This window comes from Bombina bombina, chromosome 12 (genome assembly GCF_027579735.1).
Source record: "Bombina bombina isolate aBomBom1 chromosome 12, aBomBom1.pri, whole genome shotgun sequence".
Classification (NCBI taxonomy): domain Eukaryota; kingdom Metazoa; phylum Chordata; class Amphibia; order Anura; family Bombinatoridae; genus Bombina; species Bombina bombina.
Window position 1 is genome coordinate 145,435,410 of NC_069510.1, and position 22,439 is coordinate 145,457,848.

The window sequence follows — 22,439 nt, forward strand, 5'->3', positions numbered from 1 at the left end:
ATATAGTGCCACTGCATTCAGCAATATAGTGCCACTGCATTCAGCAATATAGTGCCACTGCATTCAGCAATATAGTGCCACTGCATTCAGCAATATAGTGCCACTGCATTCAGCAATATAGTGCCACTGCATTCAGCAATATAGTGCCACTGCATTCAGCAATATAGTGCCATTGCATTCAGCAATATAGTGCCACTGCATTCAGCAATATAGTGCCACTGCATTCAGCAATATAGTGCCACTGCATTCAGCAATATAGTGCCACTGCATTCAGCAATATAGTGCCACTGCATTCAGCAATATAGTGCCACTGCATTCAGCAATATAGTGCCATTGCATTCAGCAATATAGTGCCACTGCATTCAGCAATATAGTGCCACTGCATTCAGCAATATAGTGCCACTGCATTCAGCAATATAGTGCCCGCATTTATCCTTACAAAAGCCACTGCTTCAGCAATATAGTGCCATTGCATTCAGCAATATAGTGCCACTGCATTCAGCAATATAGTGCCACTGCATTCAGCAATATAGTGCCACTGCATTCAGCAATATAGTGCCACTGCATTCAGCAATATAGTGCCCGCATTTATCCTTACAAAAGCCACTGCTTCAGCAATACTGCCTCCTGGCCGCGCACGCCCTGGCAATCACCCAGATCATAGAAGTCCTGAGAGATTGAGGAACGTCACTTTACAGGAAGCAGCGGTCTGATGATGGCTGCTTCTTAACTATCAGTTACAGGCTCAGTCATGCTCTATATCCATACTTTAATCTCTGTTATTCAATGTTTTATTGCAAAAATCTCAATAAAAAAGAATTGTAAAGAGCATAAAGATAATCCATGCAGGATGTATTTCAACAGTTTCTTTTTTAAACTAAATTCTCTGATTTCGGATTCAGAAAACGTTTCCAACCATTCAGAATAGATAAAAAACACAATTGTGACATAAAAGGGACACTGAAGTAATTATATATGCATTAGACATTAATCACTTCATTGCAATAGATTTGCCTACAAAACAAATGTTTTGTCATTGGACACACCCTTGATATGAGTATTGTTTATTGTATCCCTTTTGCTGCCACTAATTAGGGAGAGGTATAAATGAACGTCAGCATATATCAAGCAATCACTGTGCAGAATGTACAATGTTCAGGTTCTCTGTAAAACTGCAGTTTTCAGGTTTACATTAGAGGGAAAGCAGGGAGAATAAAGATGTCCACAGACATGACTGAGAGCACAGATTTATATAGAGATACGGAAACAAAAACACAAATTTCATTTAGATTTCACTATTATTTTCAGTGCATATGGTATTCAAAAGTTGCCACTTAAAGAGATATTAAACAGTAAATAAATACTAGGTATAATGATGTATTCAAAACAAAGATTAATCTGAGACTATGTAGATGTATTTTGACCATTCTTTCATGAGAGTAAATATTTAGTTTGCTTTCTATCAAGTAATGGGCACCACCATATTGGAAGCTAGGTTTTCCCCTTGTGTATCTCTTTTGCTGAGGACAAATAGAGACTGATATGAAATAGGCACAAAAAAAAGTGACTGCAAACAAGTCTGTGTGGAATATAGTAACTAACAGGATTTTCACATAGCTTTTTTTTTTTGCAAAATCTCTGTTATTGCCTCTTTTATATCTGTTCCTAATTGTTCTCAGTGGAAGACATAGATAAGGAAAAAACCTAGGTTTCAACATGGCGGCACCCATTACTTTTTAAAAAAAAACTCAGTGTGAAACCAACAATTTCCAAGTTAAATTACAGGAAAAGGGGACAAAGTAAACTATAAGGGGCCGAATTATCAAGCTCCGAATGAGACCGCTGCTCCTTAACTTGTCCGCCTGATCTGAGGCGGTGGACAGAAATCAACCCGAATACGATCAGGTTGATTGACACCCGCTGCAGGGGGCGGTATTGCACAAGCAGTTCTGGTGAACAGCTTGTGCAATGCTGTCGGCATTTATCGATGTGCACCGGGCATGATATGCTGCATCGTATCATTTCCGCTCACACTTTGATAAATATGCCCCTAAAAGTATATTGTAAAGTATTTTTTTACTAAAACATGTTATATTACAATCTTAATCTGTTCAGTGTTTCTTTAAACAACTAAAACCAGCATTTGTTTCATTTTAAAATGAATATTTATGCCAATTTTATTGACACACAACTAATATTATTAGAACGTTACTTTAACTATGTTTTTTTGTTGTTGAAAATGTTGAGTGAAATAATAATGATAAAACTGTGGTCTTTGTACATTTAGTATTTACACTGGGATGTATAGTCATCTGGCCACTAATCACAGAGCTGTTACTGGTTGTTAGATAGAAATAATAGTTAATGCATTCTTGCTTACTTCTAGGTACTTCCTTTTAAGGAATTCTAATGAATCAATAATTAAAAAACGAAAGAAAAAGCATTTAGTTACATCTTCTCCATTGATTTAAGCCATTACAATTATTTATGCACTTGTTATTGTGAATTCCAAAACCAGCAGTTAACTGGTCCATTAAACCATTGCACAATGTATACATTCATTTCAAATACACTTAGAATTTTGGATACATCTCTTTAGAAATATGTTGCAATCTGTGTAAATTTAAAATGAATTGTATTAATAAATACTGAAATCCAGTATACAAATATGATTGGGGTGAGACATTATATGCATTTGTGCTAGAGAAATGAACTGTATGTTGTAGTGTCATGATATAAAAACATATGTTCCTTAAAGCTGAAACCGTTATGTATTGACCCTCAGCAATGTGAAGAGACAGAGCTGTGCAGAAATAAAAAAAGTGTTAGCACATTTTATTATTGCACTGTTGTATGCATATATCTAGGTGTTTAACTCCTGTATTGGCTGATTAGAACAGCCAATAGGATTTCAGTAGCTCTCATCCTATTGGCTGATTTAAATTTGAAGATCCAAATCAGCCAATAGGAATGCAAGTGACACCGTTTTTAAACGTGTACTTTGTATTCAATCCTCAGTCTGCGGCGGTGATCGTACGAAGAGGATCCTCCACGCTCCATGGCTCCACGGTCCATGGTCTCCAATTCCAAAGTCATCTCCGCTCTGTGCCGGCTTGGTCCTGGATGAAGATGGAAGATGTAGTCGGCTCCAAGAAGACTTCACCGCCGCCTGGAAGAGGACCTTCTCCGCCAGACTTAAGGAACGGTGAGTACCTATTTGGGGCTTAGAGTTATTTTTTTTTTTATTTTTTTTTTAGATTAGGGATTTTGGGCTAAATGCCCGTTTAAGGACAATGCCCATACACAATGACGGAACTACCAGGGATGCAGAGATCGCAACCTCATGGAATGCTGCTCTGCTGCGGACACATTTACATGGCTACATCATGATCCCCAGTCCCACCTTGCAAGGCTGCCACCTGGATGAGGAGTGCAAATGTGGGCACTGGGCAGGGCTGGCTCTCGGCGGGTGCAGCACACTCAGCCTCGCACTGGCTTTGTGCGACTCTGATTATCCAGCACAGGCCTGGTCGCACACAGCCAGGCTATAGCACAATGCTTCGCGAAGATCATCCGTGCTTGTCACACAGGGGGACCCACCCATCCCCAGATTTCAGAAGTCACAGGCATCGCACAGCAGCAGACATGAAGAACTTACAGCAGTCGCAGCAGCTAGACAAGTAGTGAGCTGCTTGTGAGTACATTTTACTTGCCGAGCTGGTGGCTGCTGATGCTGCGGTTCTGCTACCTCTGCTGCCGTGTCTGCCCCGCCCCCGTCGCAGTACACATCATAATATTATTATTTATTTTAAATTCTAAAAGCCTGGCGCAGGCGCAGCACAGAGAGCGCAGGTCCTTTTTCAGGCGCGTCGCTGGCAATATGGGCAGCTAGCCAGGTGGAGAATCAGGGCTGTCTGGGGCGTCCTGTGTGAGTGGGACCATGATGCATCTAGCTGCATGTCGAGCAACCAGAGGGTTAATTCTGAGAGTCACTCACATTGTCAGCGTGGAGGCAGACGTCTAGTACTCCTGCATGGATGCCCAGTGAGTAGCACTAAGGTAAGACTAAGGTCAACGTGAAAAAAACCGAGATGGATGCAACTAATTGTTTTCAGCTCTAGTCTCTAGAATAGTTACAGAAGACTGATATAATAGTATTTATATATATAGACCAAAATAAATATATATATATACAGATATATATATCTTTATCTATCTATCTATCTATCTATCTATCTATCTATATACAGTATATCTATACACTTACATATATATATCTATCTATACACTTACATATATCTATATATCTATGCACTTACATATATATATCTTTATCTATCTATCTATCTATCTATCTATCTATATATATATATATATATATATATATCTATGCACTTACATATATATATCTTTATCTATCTATCTATCTATCTATCTATCTATATACAGTATATCTATACACTTACATATATATATCTATCTATACACTTACATATATCTATATCTATACACTTACATATATATATCTTTATCTATCTATCTATCTATCTATCTATCTATCTATATACAGTATATCTATACACTTACATATATATATCTATCTATACACTTACATATATCTATATCTATACACTTACATATATCTATCTTTATCTATCTATCTATCTATCTATCTATCTATATACAGTATATCTATACACTTACATATATATATCTATCTATACACTTACATATATCTATATCTATACACTTACATATATATATCTTTATCTATCTATCTATCTATCTATCTATCTATATACAGTATATCTATACACTTACATATATATATCTATCTATACACTTACATATATATATCTATCTATACACTTACATATATCTATATATCTATGCACTTACATATATATATCTTTATCTATCTATCTATCTATCTATCTATCTATCTATCTATATACAGTATATCTATACACTTACATATATATATCTATCTATACACTTACATATATCTATATATCTATACACTTACATATATCTATCTTTATCTATCTATCTATCTATCTATCTATCTATCTATATACAGTATATCTATACACTTACATATATATATCTATCTATACACTTACATATATCTATATATCTATGCACTTACATATATATATCTTTATCTATCTATCTATCTATCTATCTATCTATCTATATACAGTATATCTATACACTTACATATATCTATATATCTATACACTTACATATATCTATCTTTATCTATCTATCTATCTATCTATATATCTATACACTTACATATATCTATCTATCTATACACTTACATATATCTATATCTATACACTTACATATATCTATATATCTATACACTTACATATATCTATATATCTATACACTTACATATATCTATATATCTATACACTTACATATATCTATATCTATACACTTACATATATCTATATATCTATACACCTACATATATCTATATATCTATACACTTACATATATCTATATATCTATACACTTACATATATCTATATATCTATACACTTACATATATCTATATATCTATACACTTACATATATCTATATATCTATACACTTACATATATCTATATATCTATACACTTACATATATCTATATCTATACACTTACATATATCTATATATCTATACACCTACATATATCTATATATCTATACACTTACATATATCTATCTTTATCTATCTATCTATCTATCTATCTATCTATCTATCTATCTATATATCTATACACTTACATATATCTATCTATCTATACACTTACATATATCTATATATCTATACACTTACATATATCTATATATCTATACACTTACATATATCTATATATCTATACACTTACATATATCTATATCTATACACTTACATATATCTATATATCTATACACCTACATATATCTATATATCTATACACTTACATATATCTATATATCTATACACTTACATATATCTATATATCTATACACTTACATATATCTATATATCTATACACTTACATATATCTATATATCTATACACTTACATATATCTATATCTCTATACACTTACATATATCTATATATCTATACACTTACATATATCTATATCTCTATACACTTACATATATCTATATCTATACACTTACATATATCTATATCTATACACTTACATATATCTATATCTATACACTTACATATATCTATACACTTACATATATCTATATATCTATACACTTACATATATCTATATCTCTATACACTTACATATATCTATATATCTATACACTTACATATATATATCTTTATCTATCTATCTATCTATCTATCTATCTATCTATATACAGTATATCTATACACTTACATATATCTATATATCTATACACTTACATATATCTATATCTATACACTTACATATATCTATACACTTACATATATCTATATATCTATACACTTACATATATCTATATATCTATACACTTACATATATCTATATATCTATACACTTACATATATCTATATATCTATACACTTACATATATCTATATATCTATACACTTACATATATCTATATATCTATACACTTACATATATCTATACACTTACATATATCTATATATCTATACACTTACATATATCTATACACTTACATATATCTATATATCTATACACTTACATATATCTATACACTTACATATATCTATATATCTATACACTTACATATATCTATATATCTATACACTTACATATATCTATACACTTACATATATCTATATATCTATACACTTACATATATCTATATATCTATGCACTTACATATATATATCTTTATCTATCTATCTATCTATCTATCTATCTATCTATCTATCTATCTATCTATATACAGTATATCTATACACTTACATATATCTATATATCTATACACTTACATATATCTATATCTATACACTTACATATATCTATACACTTACATATATCTATATATCTATACACTTACATATATCTATATATCTATACACTTACATATATCTATATATCTATACACTTACATATATCTATACACTTACATATATCTATATATCTATACACTTACATATATCTATATATCTATACACTTACATATATCTATATATCTATACACTTACATATATCTATATATCTATACACTTACATATATCTATATCTCTATACACTTACATATATCTATATCTCTATACACTTACATATATCTATATATCTATACACTTACATATATCTATACACTTACATATATCTATATATCTATACACTTACATATATCTATACACTTACATATATCTATATATCTATACACTTACATATATCTATATATCTATACACTTACATATATCTATACACTTACATATATCTATATATCTATACACTTACATATATCTATACACTTACATATATCTATATATCTATACACTTACATATATCTATACACTTACATATATCTATATATCTATACACTTACATATATCTATACACTTACATATATCTATATATCTATACACTTACATATATCTATATCTATACACTTACATATATCTATATATCTATACACTTACATATATCTATATCTCTATACACTTACATATATCTATATATCTATACACTTACATATATCTATATATCTATACACTTACATATATCTATATATCTATACACTTACATATATCTATATCTATACACTTACATATATCTATATATCTATACACTTCATATATCATATATCTATACACTTACATATATCTATATCTATACACTTACATATATCTATATATCTATACACTTACATATATCTATATATCTATACACTTACATATATCTATATCTATATCACTTACATATATCTTATACTATACACTTACATATATCTATATACTATACATCTTACACTTACATATATCTATACACTTACATATATCTATACACTTACATATATCTATATCTCTATACACTTACATATATCTATATCTATACACTTACATATATCTATATATCTATACACTTACATATATCTATATATCTATACACTTACATATATCTATATATCTATACACTTACATATATCTATATCTATACACTTACATATATCTATATCTATACACTTACATATATCTATATCTATACACTTACATAGATCTATATATCTATACACTTACATATATCTATATATCTATACACTTACATATATCTATATCTATACACTTACATATATCTATATATCTATACACCTACATATATCTTATATATCTATACACTTACATATATCTATAATATCTATACACATTACATATATCTATATCTATACACTTACATATATCTATATATCTATACACTTACATATATCTATATCTATACACTTACATATATCTATATATCTATACACTTACATATATCTATATCTATACACTTACATATATCTATATATCTATACACTTACATATATCTATATATCTATACACTTACATATATCTATATATCTATACACTTACATATATCTATATATCTATACACTTACATATATCTATATCTATACACTTACATATATCTATATATCTATACACTTACATATATCTATATATCTATACACTTACATATATCTATATATCTATACACTTACATATATCTATATATCTATACACTTACATATATCTATATATCTATACACTTACATATATCTATATATCTATACACTTACATATATCTATATCTATACACTTACATATATCTATATATCTATACACTTACATATATCTATAAAAACTTACATATATCTATATATCTATACACTTACATATATACACTTACATATATCTATATATCTATACACTTACATATATCTATATATCTATACACTTACATATATCTATATATCTATACATCTTACATATATCTATATATCTATACACTTACATATATCTATATCTATACACTTACGATATATCTATATATCTATACACTTACATATATCTATAAATCTATACACTTACATATATCTATATCTTATACACTTTACATATATCTATTCTATACACTTACATATATCTATATATCTATACTTAAATATATTCTATAGATCTTCACTTACATATATCTATATCTATTACCACTTACATGATATCTATATCTATACTACTTACATATATCTATGATCTTTACACTTACTATATCTATATCTATACACTTACATATATCTATATCTATACCACTTACAATAGTATCATATATCTATAGCACTTACATGATATCTATTATCTCTATACACTTTACATATATTATATCTATAGCACTTACATATATCTATATATCTATACACTTACAGTAATATCTATATATCTATACATCTTACATTATATGCGGGGAATATATCTATACACTTACATATATCTATATATCTATACACTTACATATATCTATATATCTATACACTTACATATATCTATATATCTATACACTTACATATATCTATACCTACATATTCTATATATCTATACACTTACATATATCTATATATCTATACACTTACATATATCTATTATCTATACACTTACATATATCTATATATCTATACACTTACATATATCTTATATCTATACTTACTTTCTATACACTTACATATATCTATATATCTATACACTTACATATATCTATATCTATACACTTACATATATCTATATCTATACACTTACATATATCTATATCTATACACTTACATATATCTATATATCTATACACTTACATATATCTATATCTATACACTTACATATATCTATATATCTATACACTTACATATATCTATATCTCTATACACTTACATATATCTATATATCTATACACTTACATATATCTATATATCTATACACTTACATATATCTATATATCTATACACTTACATATATCTATATATCTATACACTTACATATATCTATATCTTACACTTACATATATCTATATATATACACTTACATATATCTGATATCTATACACTTACATATATCTATATCTATACACTTACATATATCTATATTCTATACACTTACATATATCTATATATCTATACACTTACATATATCTATATCTATACACTTACATATATCTATATATCTATACACTTACATATATCTATATATCTATACACTTACATATATCTATATATCTATACACTTACATATATCTATATATCTATACACTTACATATATCTATATCTATACACTTACATATATCTATATCTCTATACACTTACATATATCTATATCTATACACTTACATATATCTATATCTATACACTTACATATATCTATATCTATACACTTACATATATCTATATATCTATACACTTACATATATCTATATATCTATACACTTACATATATCTATATATCTATACACTACTTTATCTATATATCTATACACTACATATATCTATTACACTTACATATATCTATATTCTATACACTTACATATATCTATATATCTATACACTTACATATATCTATATCTATACACTTACATATTCTATCTATACCTTACATATATCTATATATCTATACACTTACATATATCTATTATCTATACACTTACATATATCTATATCTATACACTTACATATATCTATATCTATACACTTACATATATCTATATCTTACACTACATATCTTACACTTACATATATCTATATATCTATACACTTACATATATCTATATCTAATACACTTACATATATCTATATCTCTATACACTTACATATATCTATATCTATACACTTACATATATCTATATATCTATACACTTACATATATCTATATATCTATACACTTACATATATCTATATATCTATACACTTACATATATCTATATATCTATACACTTACATATATCTATATCTATACACTTACATATATCTATATATCTATACACTTACATATATCTATATATCTATACACTTACATATATCTATATCTATACACTTACATATATCTATATATCTATACACTTACATATATCTATATATCTATACACTTACATATATCTATATATCTATACACTTACATATATCTATATTCTATACACTTACATATATCTATATATCTATACACTTACATATATCTATATATCTATACACTTACATATATCTATATATCTATACACTTACATATATCTATATATCTATACACTTACATATATCTATATCTCTATACACTTACATATATCTATATCTCTATACACTTACATATATCTATATCTATACACTTACATATATCTATATATCTATACACTTACATATATCTATATATCTATACACTTACATATATCTATATATCTATACACTTACATATATCTATATATCTATACACTTACATATATCTATATATCTATACACTTACATATATCTATATATCTATACACTTACATATATCTATACACTTACATATATCTATATATCTATACACTTACATATATCTATACACTTACATATATCTATATATCTATACACTTACATATATCTATATCTATACACTTACATATATCTATATATCTATACACTTACATATATCTATACACTTACATATATCTATATCTATACACTTACATATATCTATATATCTATACACTTACATATATCTATATATCTATACACTTACATATATCTATATATCTATACACTTACATATATCTATATATCTATACACTTACATATATCTATATATCTATACACTTACATATATCTATATATCTATACACTTACATATATCTATATATCTATACACTTACATATATCTATATCTATACACTTACATATATCTATATCTATACACTTACATATATCTATACACTTACATATATCTATATATCTATACACTTACATATATCTATATATCTATACACTTACATATATCTATATATCTATACACTTACATATATCTATATATCTATACACTTACATATATCTATATCTCTATACACTTACATATATCTATATATCTATACACTTACATATATCTATATCTATACACTTACATATATCTATATATCTATACACTTACATATATCTATATCTATACACTTACATATATCTATATATCTATAAACTTACATATATCTATATATATATACACTTACATATATCTATATATCTATACACTACATATATCTATATATCTATACACTTACATATATCTATATCTCTATACACTTACATATATCTACACTTACATATATCTATATATCTATACACTTACATATATCTATATCTATACACTTACATATATCTATATCTATACACTTACATATATCTATATATCTATACACTTACATATATCTATATATCTATACACTTACATATATCTATATATCTATACACTTACATATATCTATATCTCTATACACTTACATATATCTATATATCTATACACTTACATATATCTATATATCTATACACTTACATATATCTATATCTATACACTTACATATATCTATATATCTATACACTTACATATATCTATATATCTATACACTTACATATATCTATATATCTATACACTTACATATATCTATATCTATACACTTACATATATCTATATATCTATACACTTACATATATCTATATATCTATACACTTACATATATCTATATCTATACACTTACATATATCTATATATCTATACACTTACATATATCTATATCTATACACTTACATATATCTATATATCTATACACTTACATATATCTATATATCTATACACTTACATATATCTATATATCTATACACTTACATATATCTATATCTATACACTTACATATATCTATATATCTATACACTTACATATATCTATATCTATACACTTACATATATCTATATCTATACACTTACATATATCTATATCTATACACTTACATATATCTATATCTATACACTTACATATATCTTATATCTATACACTTACATATATCTATATATCTATACACTTACATATATCTATATCTATACACTTACATATATCTATATACTATACACTTACATATATCTATACTATCACTATACACTTACATATATCTATACACTTACATATATCTATATCTCTATACACTTACATATATCTATATATCTATACACTTACATATATCTATATCTATACACTTACATATATCTATATATCTATACACTTACATATATCTATATCTCTATACACTTACATATATCTATATCTATACACTTACATATATCTATATCTATACACTTACATATATCTATTATCTATACACTTACATATATCGTATCTCTATACACTTACATATATCTATATCTATACACTTACATATATCTATATTATACATTACTATATCTTATCTATACATTACATAATCTATATATCTATACACTTACATATATCTATATCTATACACTTACATATATCTATACTATACACTTAAATATATCTATACACTTACATATTCTATACTACACTTACATATATCTATATCTCTATACACTTACATATATCTATATATCTATACACTTACATATATCTATATATCTATACACTTACATATATCTTCTATCTATACACTTACATATATCTATTCTATAACACTTACATATATCTATATCTATACACTTACATATATCTATATCTCTATACACTTACATATATCTATATCTATACACTTACATATATCTATATCTATACACTTACATATATCTATATCTATACACTTACATATATCTATATATCTATACACTTACATATATCTATATATCTATACACTTACATATATCTATATATCTATACACTTACATATATCTATACACTTACATATATCTATACACTTACATATATCTATATCTCTATACACTTACATATATCTATATATCTATACACTTACATATATCTATATATCTATACACTTACATATATCTATATCTATACACTTACATATATCTATATCTATACACTTACATATATCTATATATCTATACACTTACATATATCTATATCTCTATACACTTACATATATCTATATATCTATACACTTACGTATATCTATATATCTATACACTTACATATATCTATACACTTACATATATCTATATATCTATACACTTACATATATCTATATCTATACACTTACATATATCTATATCTATACACTTACATATATCTATATCTATACACTTACATATATCTATATCTCTATACACTTACATATATCTATATATCTATACACTTACATATATCTATACACTTACATATATCTATATATCTATACACTTACATATATCTATATATCTATACACTTACATATATCTATATATCTATACACTTACATATATCTATATATCTATACACTTACATATATCTATATATCTATACACTTACATATATCTATATATCTATACACTTACATATATCTATATATCTATACACTTACATATATCTATATCTCTATACACTTACATATATCTATATCTCTATACACTTACATATATCTATATCTATACACTTACATATATCTATATCTATACACTTACATATATCTATATATCTATACACTTACATATATCTATATATCTATACACTTACATATATCTATATATCTATACACTTACATATATCTATATCTATACACTTACATATATCTATATCTCTATACACTTACATATATCTATATATCTATACACTTACATATATCTATATCTATACACTTACATATATCTATATCTATACACTTACATATATCTATATATCTATACACTTACATATATCTATATATCTATACACTTACATATATCTATATATCTATACACTTACATATATCTATACACTTACATATATATTTATATCTATACACTTACATATATCTACTATATCTATACACTTACATATCTTTATATCTATACACTTACATATATCTATATATCTATACACTTACATATATCTATATATCTATACACTTACATATATCTATCTTAATCTATACACTTACATATATCTATATCTCTATAACACTTACATATATCTATATACTCTAACACTTACTTATATCTATATCGCCTATACAATTACATATATCTATACTCTTATACACTTACATATATCTATATCTATACACTTACATTATCTATATCTATACACTTACATATATCTATACTCTATACACTTACATATATCTATGATATCTATACACTTTACTATAATCTATATATCTATACACTTACATATATCTATATATCTATACACTTACATATATGTACTCTATATCTATACACTTACATATATCTATATATCTATACACTTACATATATCTATATCTATACACTTACATATATCTATATATCTATACACTTACATATATCTATATATCTATACACTTACATATAATCTAATATCTATACACTTACATATATCTATATATCTATTCACTTACATATATCTATATATCTCTATACACTTACATATATATATAATCTCTAACACTTACATATTATCTATATATCTATACATTACATATATCTATATCTATACACTTACATATATCTAATATCTATACACTTACCATATATCTATATCTATAGTACACTTACATATCTATATATCTATACACTTACATATATCTATATATCTATACACTTACATATATCTATATCTATACACTTACATATATCTATATATCTATACACTTACATATATCTATATCTATACACTTACATATATCTATATATCTATACACTTACATATATCTATATATCTATACACTTACATATATCTATACACTTACATATATCTATATCTATACACTTACATATATCTATATATCTATAAACTTACATATATCTATATCTATACACTTACATATATCTATATATCTATACACTTACATATATCTATATATCTATACACTTACATATATCTATACACTTACATATATCTATATCTATACACTTACATATATCTATATATCTATACACTTACATATATCTATATATCTATACACTTACATATATCTATATATCTATACACTTACATATATCTATATCTATACACTTACATATATCTATATATCTATACACTTACATATATCTATATCTATACACTTACATATATCTATATATCTATACACTTACATATATCTATATCTATACACTTACATATATCTATATATCTATACACTTACATATATCTATAGTATCTATACACTTACATATATCTATATATCTATACACTTACATATATCTATATCTCTATACACTTACATATATCTATATCTATACACTTACATATATCTACTATCTCTATACACTTACATATATCTATATATCTATACACTTACATATAGTATAATATCTATACACTTACATATATCTATATCTATACACTTACATATATCTATATAGCTATACACTTACATATATCTATATATCTATACACTTACATATATCTATATATCTATACACTTACATATATCTAAGATCTATACACTTACATATATCTATATATCTATACACTTACATATATCTATATATCTATACACTTACATATATCTATATACTATACACTTACATATATCTATATATCTATACACTTACATATATCTATTAACTAGTACACTACATATATCTATATATCTATACTTCATCATATATCTATATATCTATACACTTACATATATCTATATCTATACACTTACATATATCTATATCTATACACTTACATATATCTATATCTATACACTTACATATATCTATATCTATACACTTACATATATCTATATCTCTATACACTTACATATATCTATATCTATACACTTACATATATCTATATATCTATAAACTTACATATATCTATATCTATACACTTACATATATCTATATCTATACACTTACATATATCTATATCTCTATACACTTACATATATCTATATCTATACACTTACATATATCTATATCTATACACTTACATATATCTATATCTCTATACACTTACATATATCTATATATCTATACACTTACATATATCTATATCTCTATACACTTACATATATCTATATCTATACACTTACATATATCTATATCTATACACTTACATATATCTATATCTATACACTTACATATATCTATATCTATACACTTACATATATCTATATCTATACACTTACATATATCTATATCTCTATACACTTACATATATCTATATATCTATACACTTACATATATCTATATCTATACACTTACATATATCTATATATCTATAAACTTACATATATCTATATCTATACACTTACATATATCTATATCTCTATACACTTACATATATCTATATATCTATACACTTACATATATCTATATATCTATACACTTACATATATCTATATATCTATACACTTACATATATCTATATCTATACACTTACATATATCTATATCTCTATACACTTACATATATCTATATATCTATACACTTACATATATCTATATATCTATACACTTACATATATCTATATATCTATACACTTACATATATCTATACACTTACATATATCTATACACTTACATATATCTATATATCTATACACTTACATATATCTATATATCTATACACTTACATATATCTATATATCTATACACTTACATATATATTTGGATCCGGCACAATGGTCGCTGACTCTGTAGAAGTGAGAGTGCAGATGCATACAATTTTAAACAACTATAGTTAAATTATCACATTTGCTTCTTTCTCTTTGTATCCTTTGTTTAAGTAGCAGCAATGCACTACTGTGAGCTTGATGAACACATTGGGGACAAATTATGAAGCTCTGCATTGACCTTGATGCCCCTGTTTGCGCGCGAGCCTTTGCGGGGCCCTTCTTGTATTCTTGCAACTGGGCCCTGTGGTTTCTGGTTATGCCTCTGCTGATACAAATGCACCTTAAGGGGCAATGGGTAGTTTAGGATTTTTTTAGTGTTAGGTTTTTTTATTTTGGGGGGTTTGGTGGGTGGGGGTTTTTACTGTTAGAGGGGGGGACTTAGTATTTTTTTACACATAAAAGAGCTGTAGCCTTTTAAGGGCTATTAGTAGCTTAGTTTAGATTAGGGGGTGTTTTATTGGGGGGGCTTTTTTATTTTCATAGGGATTAGGTTTAATTTTTTTATTTTGGATAGTTTGGTTTATTTTTTTCTGTAATTTTAGCCTTTTTTATTTTTTTTTAATTTTAGATTTAATTATTGTACTTTAATCTTAGGTTTCATTTTTAAATTAATGTTAGGATTTTTATTTTATTTGTAATTTAGGATTTTTTAAATTAATGTAATGGAGGTTAATTTAGGGGATGTTAGGTTAGGGGCTAAGTGATTAATTATTTGCGTTGTGGGGCATGGCGGATTAGGGGTTAATAGTTTTAATAGCTAGTTTGCGTTGTGGGGCATGGCGGATTAGGGGTTAATAGCTTTAATAGCTAGTTTGCGTTGTGGGGGCATGGCAGCTTAGAGGTTAATACATAAGTTGCGATGTGGGGGGGTGGATAGAGGGGTTTTTAAGTGTCGGTTCGATTTCAATGGGAAAAAGGTCTCAAAAGGCACCTTTTTCCTGTTTTACACCTAGCTGAGCTGGGTGTAATTTTTGTTACTGTATCGGCAGTCTCCAACAGTGTAGTAACAGTTTGCGCAGGCATTGGAACCGGGTATAATTTAAAGATTAGCGACTTCTGATACTTTGTATGGGACACGATAATGTTTTCAGCAGCCGGAGTCCGGTTGCCGAAATTGGGTTATAACGGGCCGTTGAAAGCAGTTGGTGAACGATATTGCTTCCGACAGCTTATTTAACGGTTTGTGAGCACACGGAAACCGAATGACGGCTCAATGGAAACTAGCTCTGTACCGGATCTTGGGGAATAGACTTCATTGTTCAAATGTAAACACAACTTTTGCCCTTGTGTTCCAGAGGTTGCAGTTTATCAATCTACCACTAGATGTCAGAGTTGCTCACCAGTAGTCATGCCAATTAGTCACCAAGATCCACACCCAGATACCTGGCCCAGCGCCACCGTTGCCAGGCTGGACTATATTTAGTGCATTAAGCTGCTTTGTAAGAAAAATGTCACAAATAAGCCACAGGCGAAGACTTCCTGAGCGATGTCCTCATGCTTTGGATGAGTGGAGACAAGATGCAATGTGAGACTCACAGCAGTATAAACACATGTGGAGCCATAATTTTATATTATATCATATAAATCATATTATATAGTATGTTATTATAGAGAAATATGATAGCAATTTAAGGGACGTGTAATGTAAAATATTATTCTCCATAAAAAAACTAGATTACAAATATTAGCGCTATTGTGCACTAACATTGCACTAAATCCCTCACATAATAAACTTCTATGGGGCAAACTGAAAAAAATCATACTCGTATCGAGAGCTAATCAGAAGATGCACTAAGCCAAAGGTTAAATAGCAACTTTCTTTACTTATTTAAAAAAAAACATGGTTTTGTATTGAACTCTAAGTTTAAAACACTGCACACATACTGTTACATATATACAAATGTACACACATACATGTACATACACATGCATACAGACACATACATGTACATACACATGCATACAGACACATACATGTACATACACATGCATACAGACACATACATGTACATACACATGCATACAGACACATACATGTACATACACATGCATACAGACACATACATGTACATACACATACATACAGACACATACATGTACATACACATGCATACAGACACATACATGTACATACACATGCATACAGACACATACATGTACATACACATACATACAGACACATACATGTACATACACATGCATACAGACACATACATGTACATACACATACATACAGACACATACATGTACATACACATGCATACAGACACATACATGTACATACACATGCATACAGACACATACATGTACATACACATACATACAGACACATACATGTACATACACATGCATACAGACACATACATGTACATACACATGCATACAGACACATACATGTACATACACATGCATACAGACACATACATGTACATACACATTCATACAGACACATACATGTACATACACATTCATACAGACACATACATGTACATACACATTCATACAGACACATACATGTACATACACATGCATACAGACACATACATGTACATACACATGCATACAGACACATACATGTACATACACATACATACAGACACATACATGTACATACACATGCATACAGACACATACATGTACATACACATGCATACAGACACATACATGTACATACACATTCATACAGACACATACATGTACATACACATTCATACAGACACATACATGTACATACACATGCATACAGACACATACATGTACATACACATCCATACAGACACATACATGTACATACACATGCATACAGACACATACATGTACATACACATGCATACAGACACATACATGTACATACACATGCATACAGACACATACATACATATGTAATTGTACACACATGCATACATACATAGATACACACCTAGGTACACATGTATACTTACATACACCTAGGTACACATGCATACATGCACATATATACATATGTACACACAAACATACATACATACACATACATACATATGTAATTGTATACACATACATACAGACACATACATAAATATGTAATTATACACATACATACATACATGCATATGTAATTGTACACATATGCATGCATACATACATAGATACACACCTAGGTACACATGTATACTTACATACACCTAGGTACATATGTACACACAAACATACACACATACACGTGCATACACAAGTATACTTACATACACCTAGGTACACACGCATACATGCACATATACATACCTCCCAACATTTCAAAATTAAAAAGAGGGACCCCCTGCGGCAAACATTTTAAATGAATGTGGTGGGCGGGGGCGGGGCTTAAAAAAATCATAAGACCAAAGTAATATAAATAAAATTCTAAATAAAGTCATATATTTTAATACTCTTAGGCAGAAAATCAAACATAAGCTCAAACCACAGGTATAGCTATGTGAGCTCTGTATTTAATTAACCTTTGCAGAGACAGTGCTAAATAATTTTATCTTAATCATGTCCGCTCGCACATTGATAAATAGGCCCCTTAACCCCTTAATGACAACTGACGTACCAGGTACGTCATGCATTAACAATCAGTTAATGACAATGGACGTACCTGGTACGTCAGTTGTCTAACAGAGTGCTGGAAGTGATCACAATCACTTCCAGCAGCTCTGAGGGTATTGCAGTGATGCCTCGATATGGAGGCATCCTGCAATACACCTTTACAAGACTCCGATGCAGAGAGAGCCACTCTGTGGCCCTCTCTGCACCGGTAGTGATGGTGCCGATGGTGCCTCTGACCGGTGGGAGGAGGGAGTGTGTGCGCGCGCGTGCACGATGCGCGCGTGCACGTGCACGGGTGGGCGCGCATGCACGTGGGCGCCCGTGCCCGTGCACATGCACACATTAGCCACACTGACACCAATGAAAAAGTAAGGGGAAAAAATAATTTTATTTTTTTGATATTTAAAAGGATCTGTGAGGGGGTGGGGGGGCTGCTACACTACAGAAATAATTAAACACAAATAACAGTTATAAATACAATTAAAATAAGTTTGGTTTGTGGGCCAAACTGGGTACTGGCAGACAGCTGCCAGTACCCAAGATGGCGGTAATTAGGTAGGGGAGAGGGTTAGAGAGCTGGAGGGGGGGATCAGGGAGGTTGGTGCTAAGGCAGGGGTCCATCACAACTAAAATATTTTATAATTTTTATTTTAAAAAAAACAAAACTCTTTTATTTAGTACTGGCAGACTTTCTGCCAGTACTTAAGATGGCGGTAACAATTGTGGGGTGGGGGAGGGAAGAGAGCTGTTTGGGAGGGATCAGGGGGTGGGATGTGTCAGGTGGGAGGCTGATCTCTAAAATTAACCCTGCAAGCTCTCTACAAGCTACCTAATTTAACCCCTTCACTGCTGGGCATAATTCACGTGTGGTGCGCAGCATCATTTATCGGCCTTCTAATTACCAAAAAGCAACGCCAAAGCCATATAAATCTGCTATTTCTGAACAAAGGGGATCCCAGAGAAGCTTTTACAACAATTTCTGCCATAATTGCACAAGCTGTTTGTAAATAATTTCAGTGAGAAACCTAAAATTGTGAAAAATGTAAAGTTTTTTTTTTTATTTGCTCGCATATGGCGGTGAAATGGTGGCATAAAATATACCAAAATGGGCCTAGATCAATACTTGGGGTTGTCTTCTACACTACACTAAAGCTAAAATTAACCCTACAAGCTCCCTAATTAACC

The 22,439-nt window shown here is 28.0% G+C and overlaps 1 protein-coding gene across 1 annotated transcript in view; it reads left to right on the top strand.

The window, feature by feature from the left end:
• Positions 1 to 3,114: 3,114 nt before the first annotated feature.
• The window catches only part of LOC128642628 (protein Niban 2), a 306,526-nt gene continuing 287,201 nt past the window's right edge, over positions 3,115 to 22,439 (top strand). Inside the window, exon 1 of the mRNA XM_053695409.1 lies at positions 3,115 to 3,205. Within this exon, the coding sequence (XP_053551384.1) occupies positions 3,124 to 3,205 (82 nt within the window). The 5' untranslated portion in view covers positions 3,115 to 3,123. The remainder of the gene's footprint in view (positions 3,206 to 22,439) is intronic.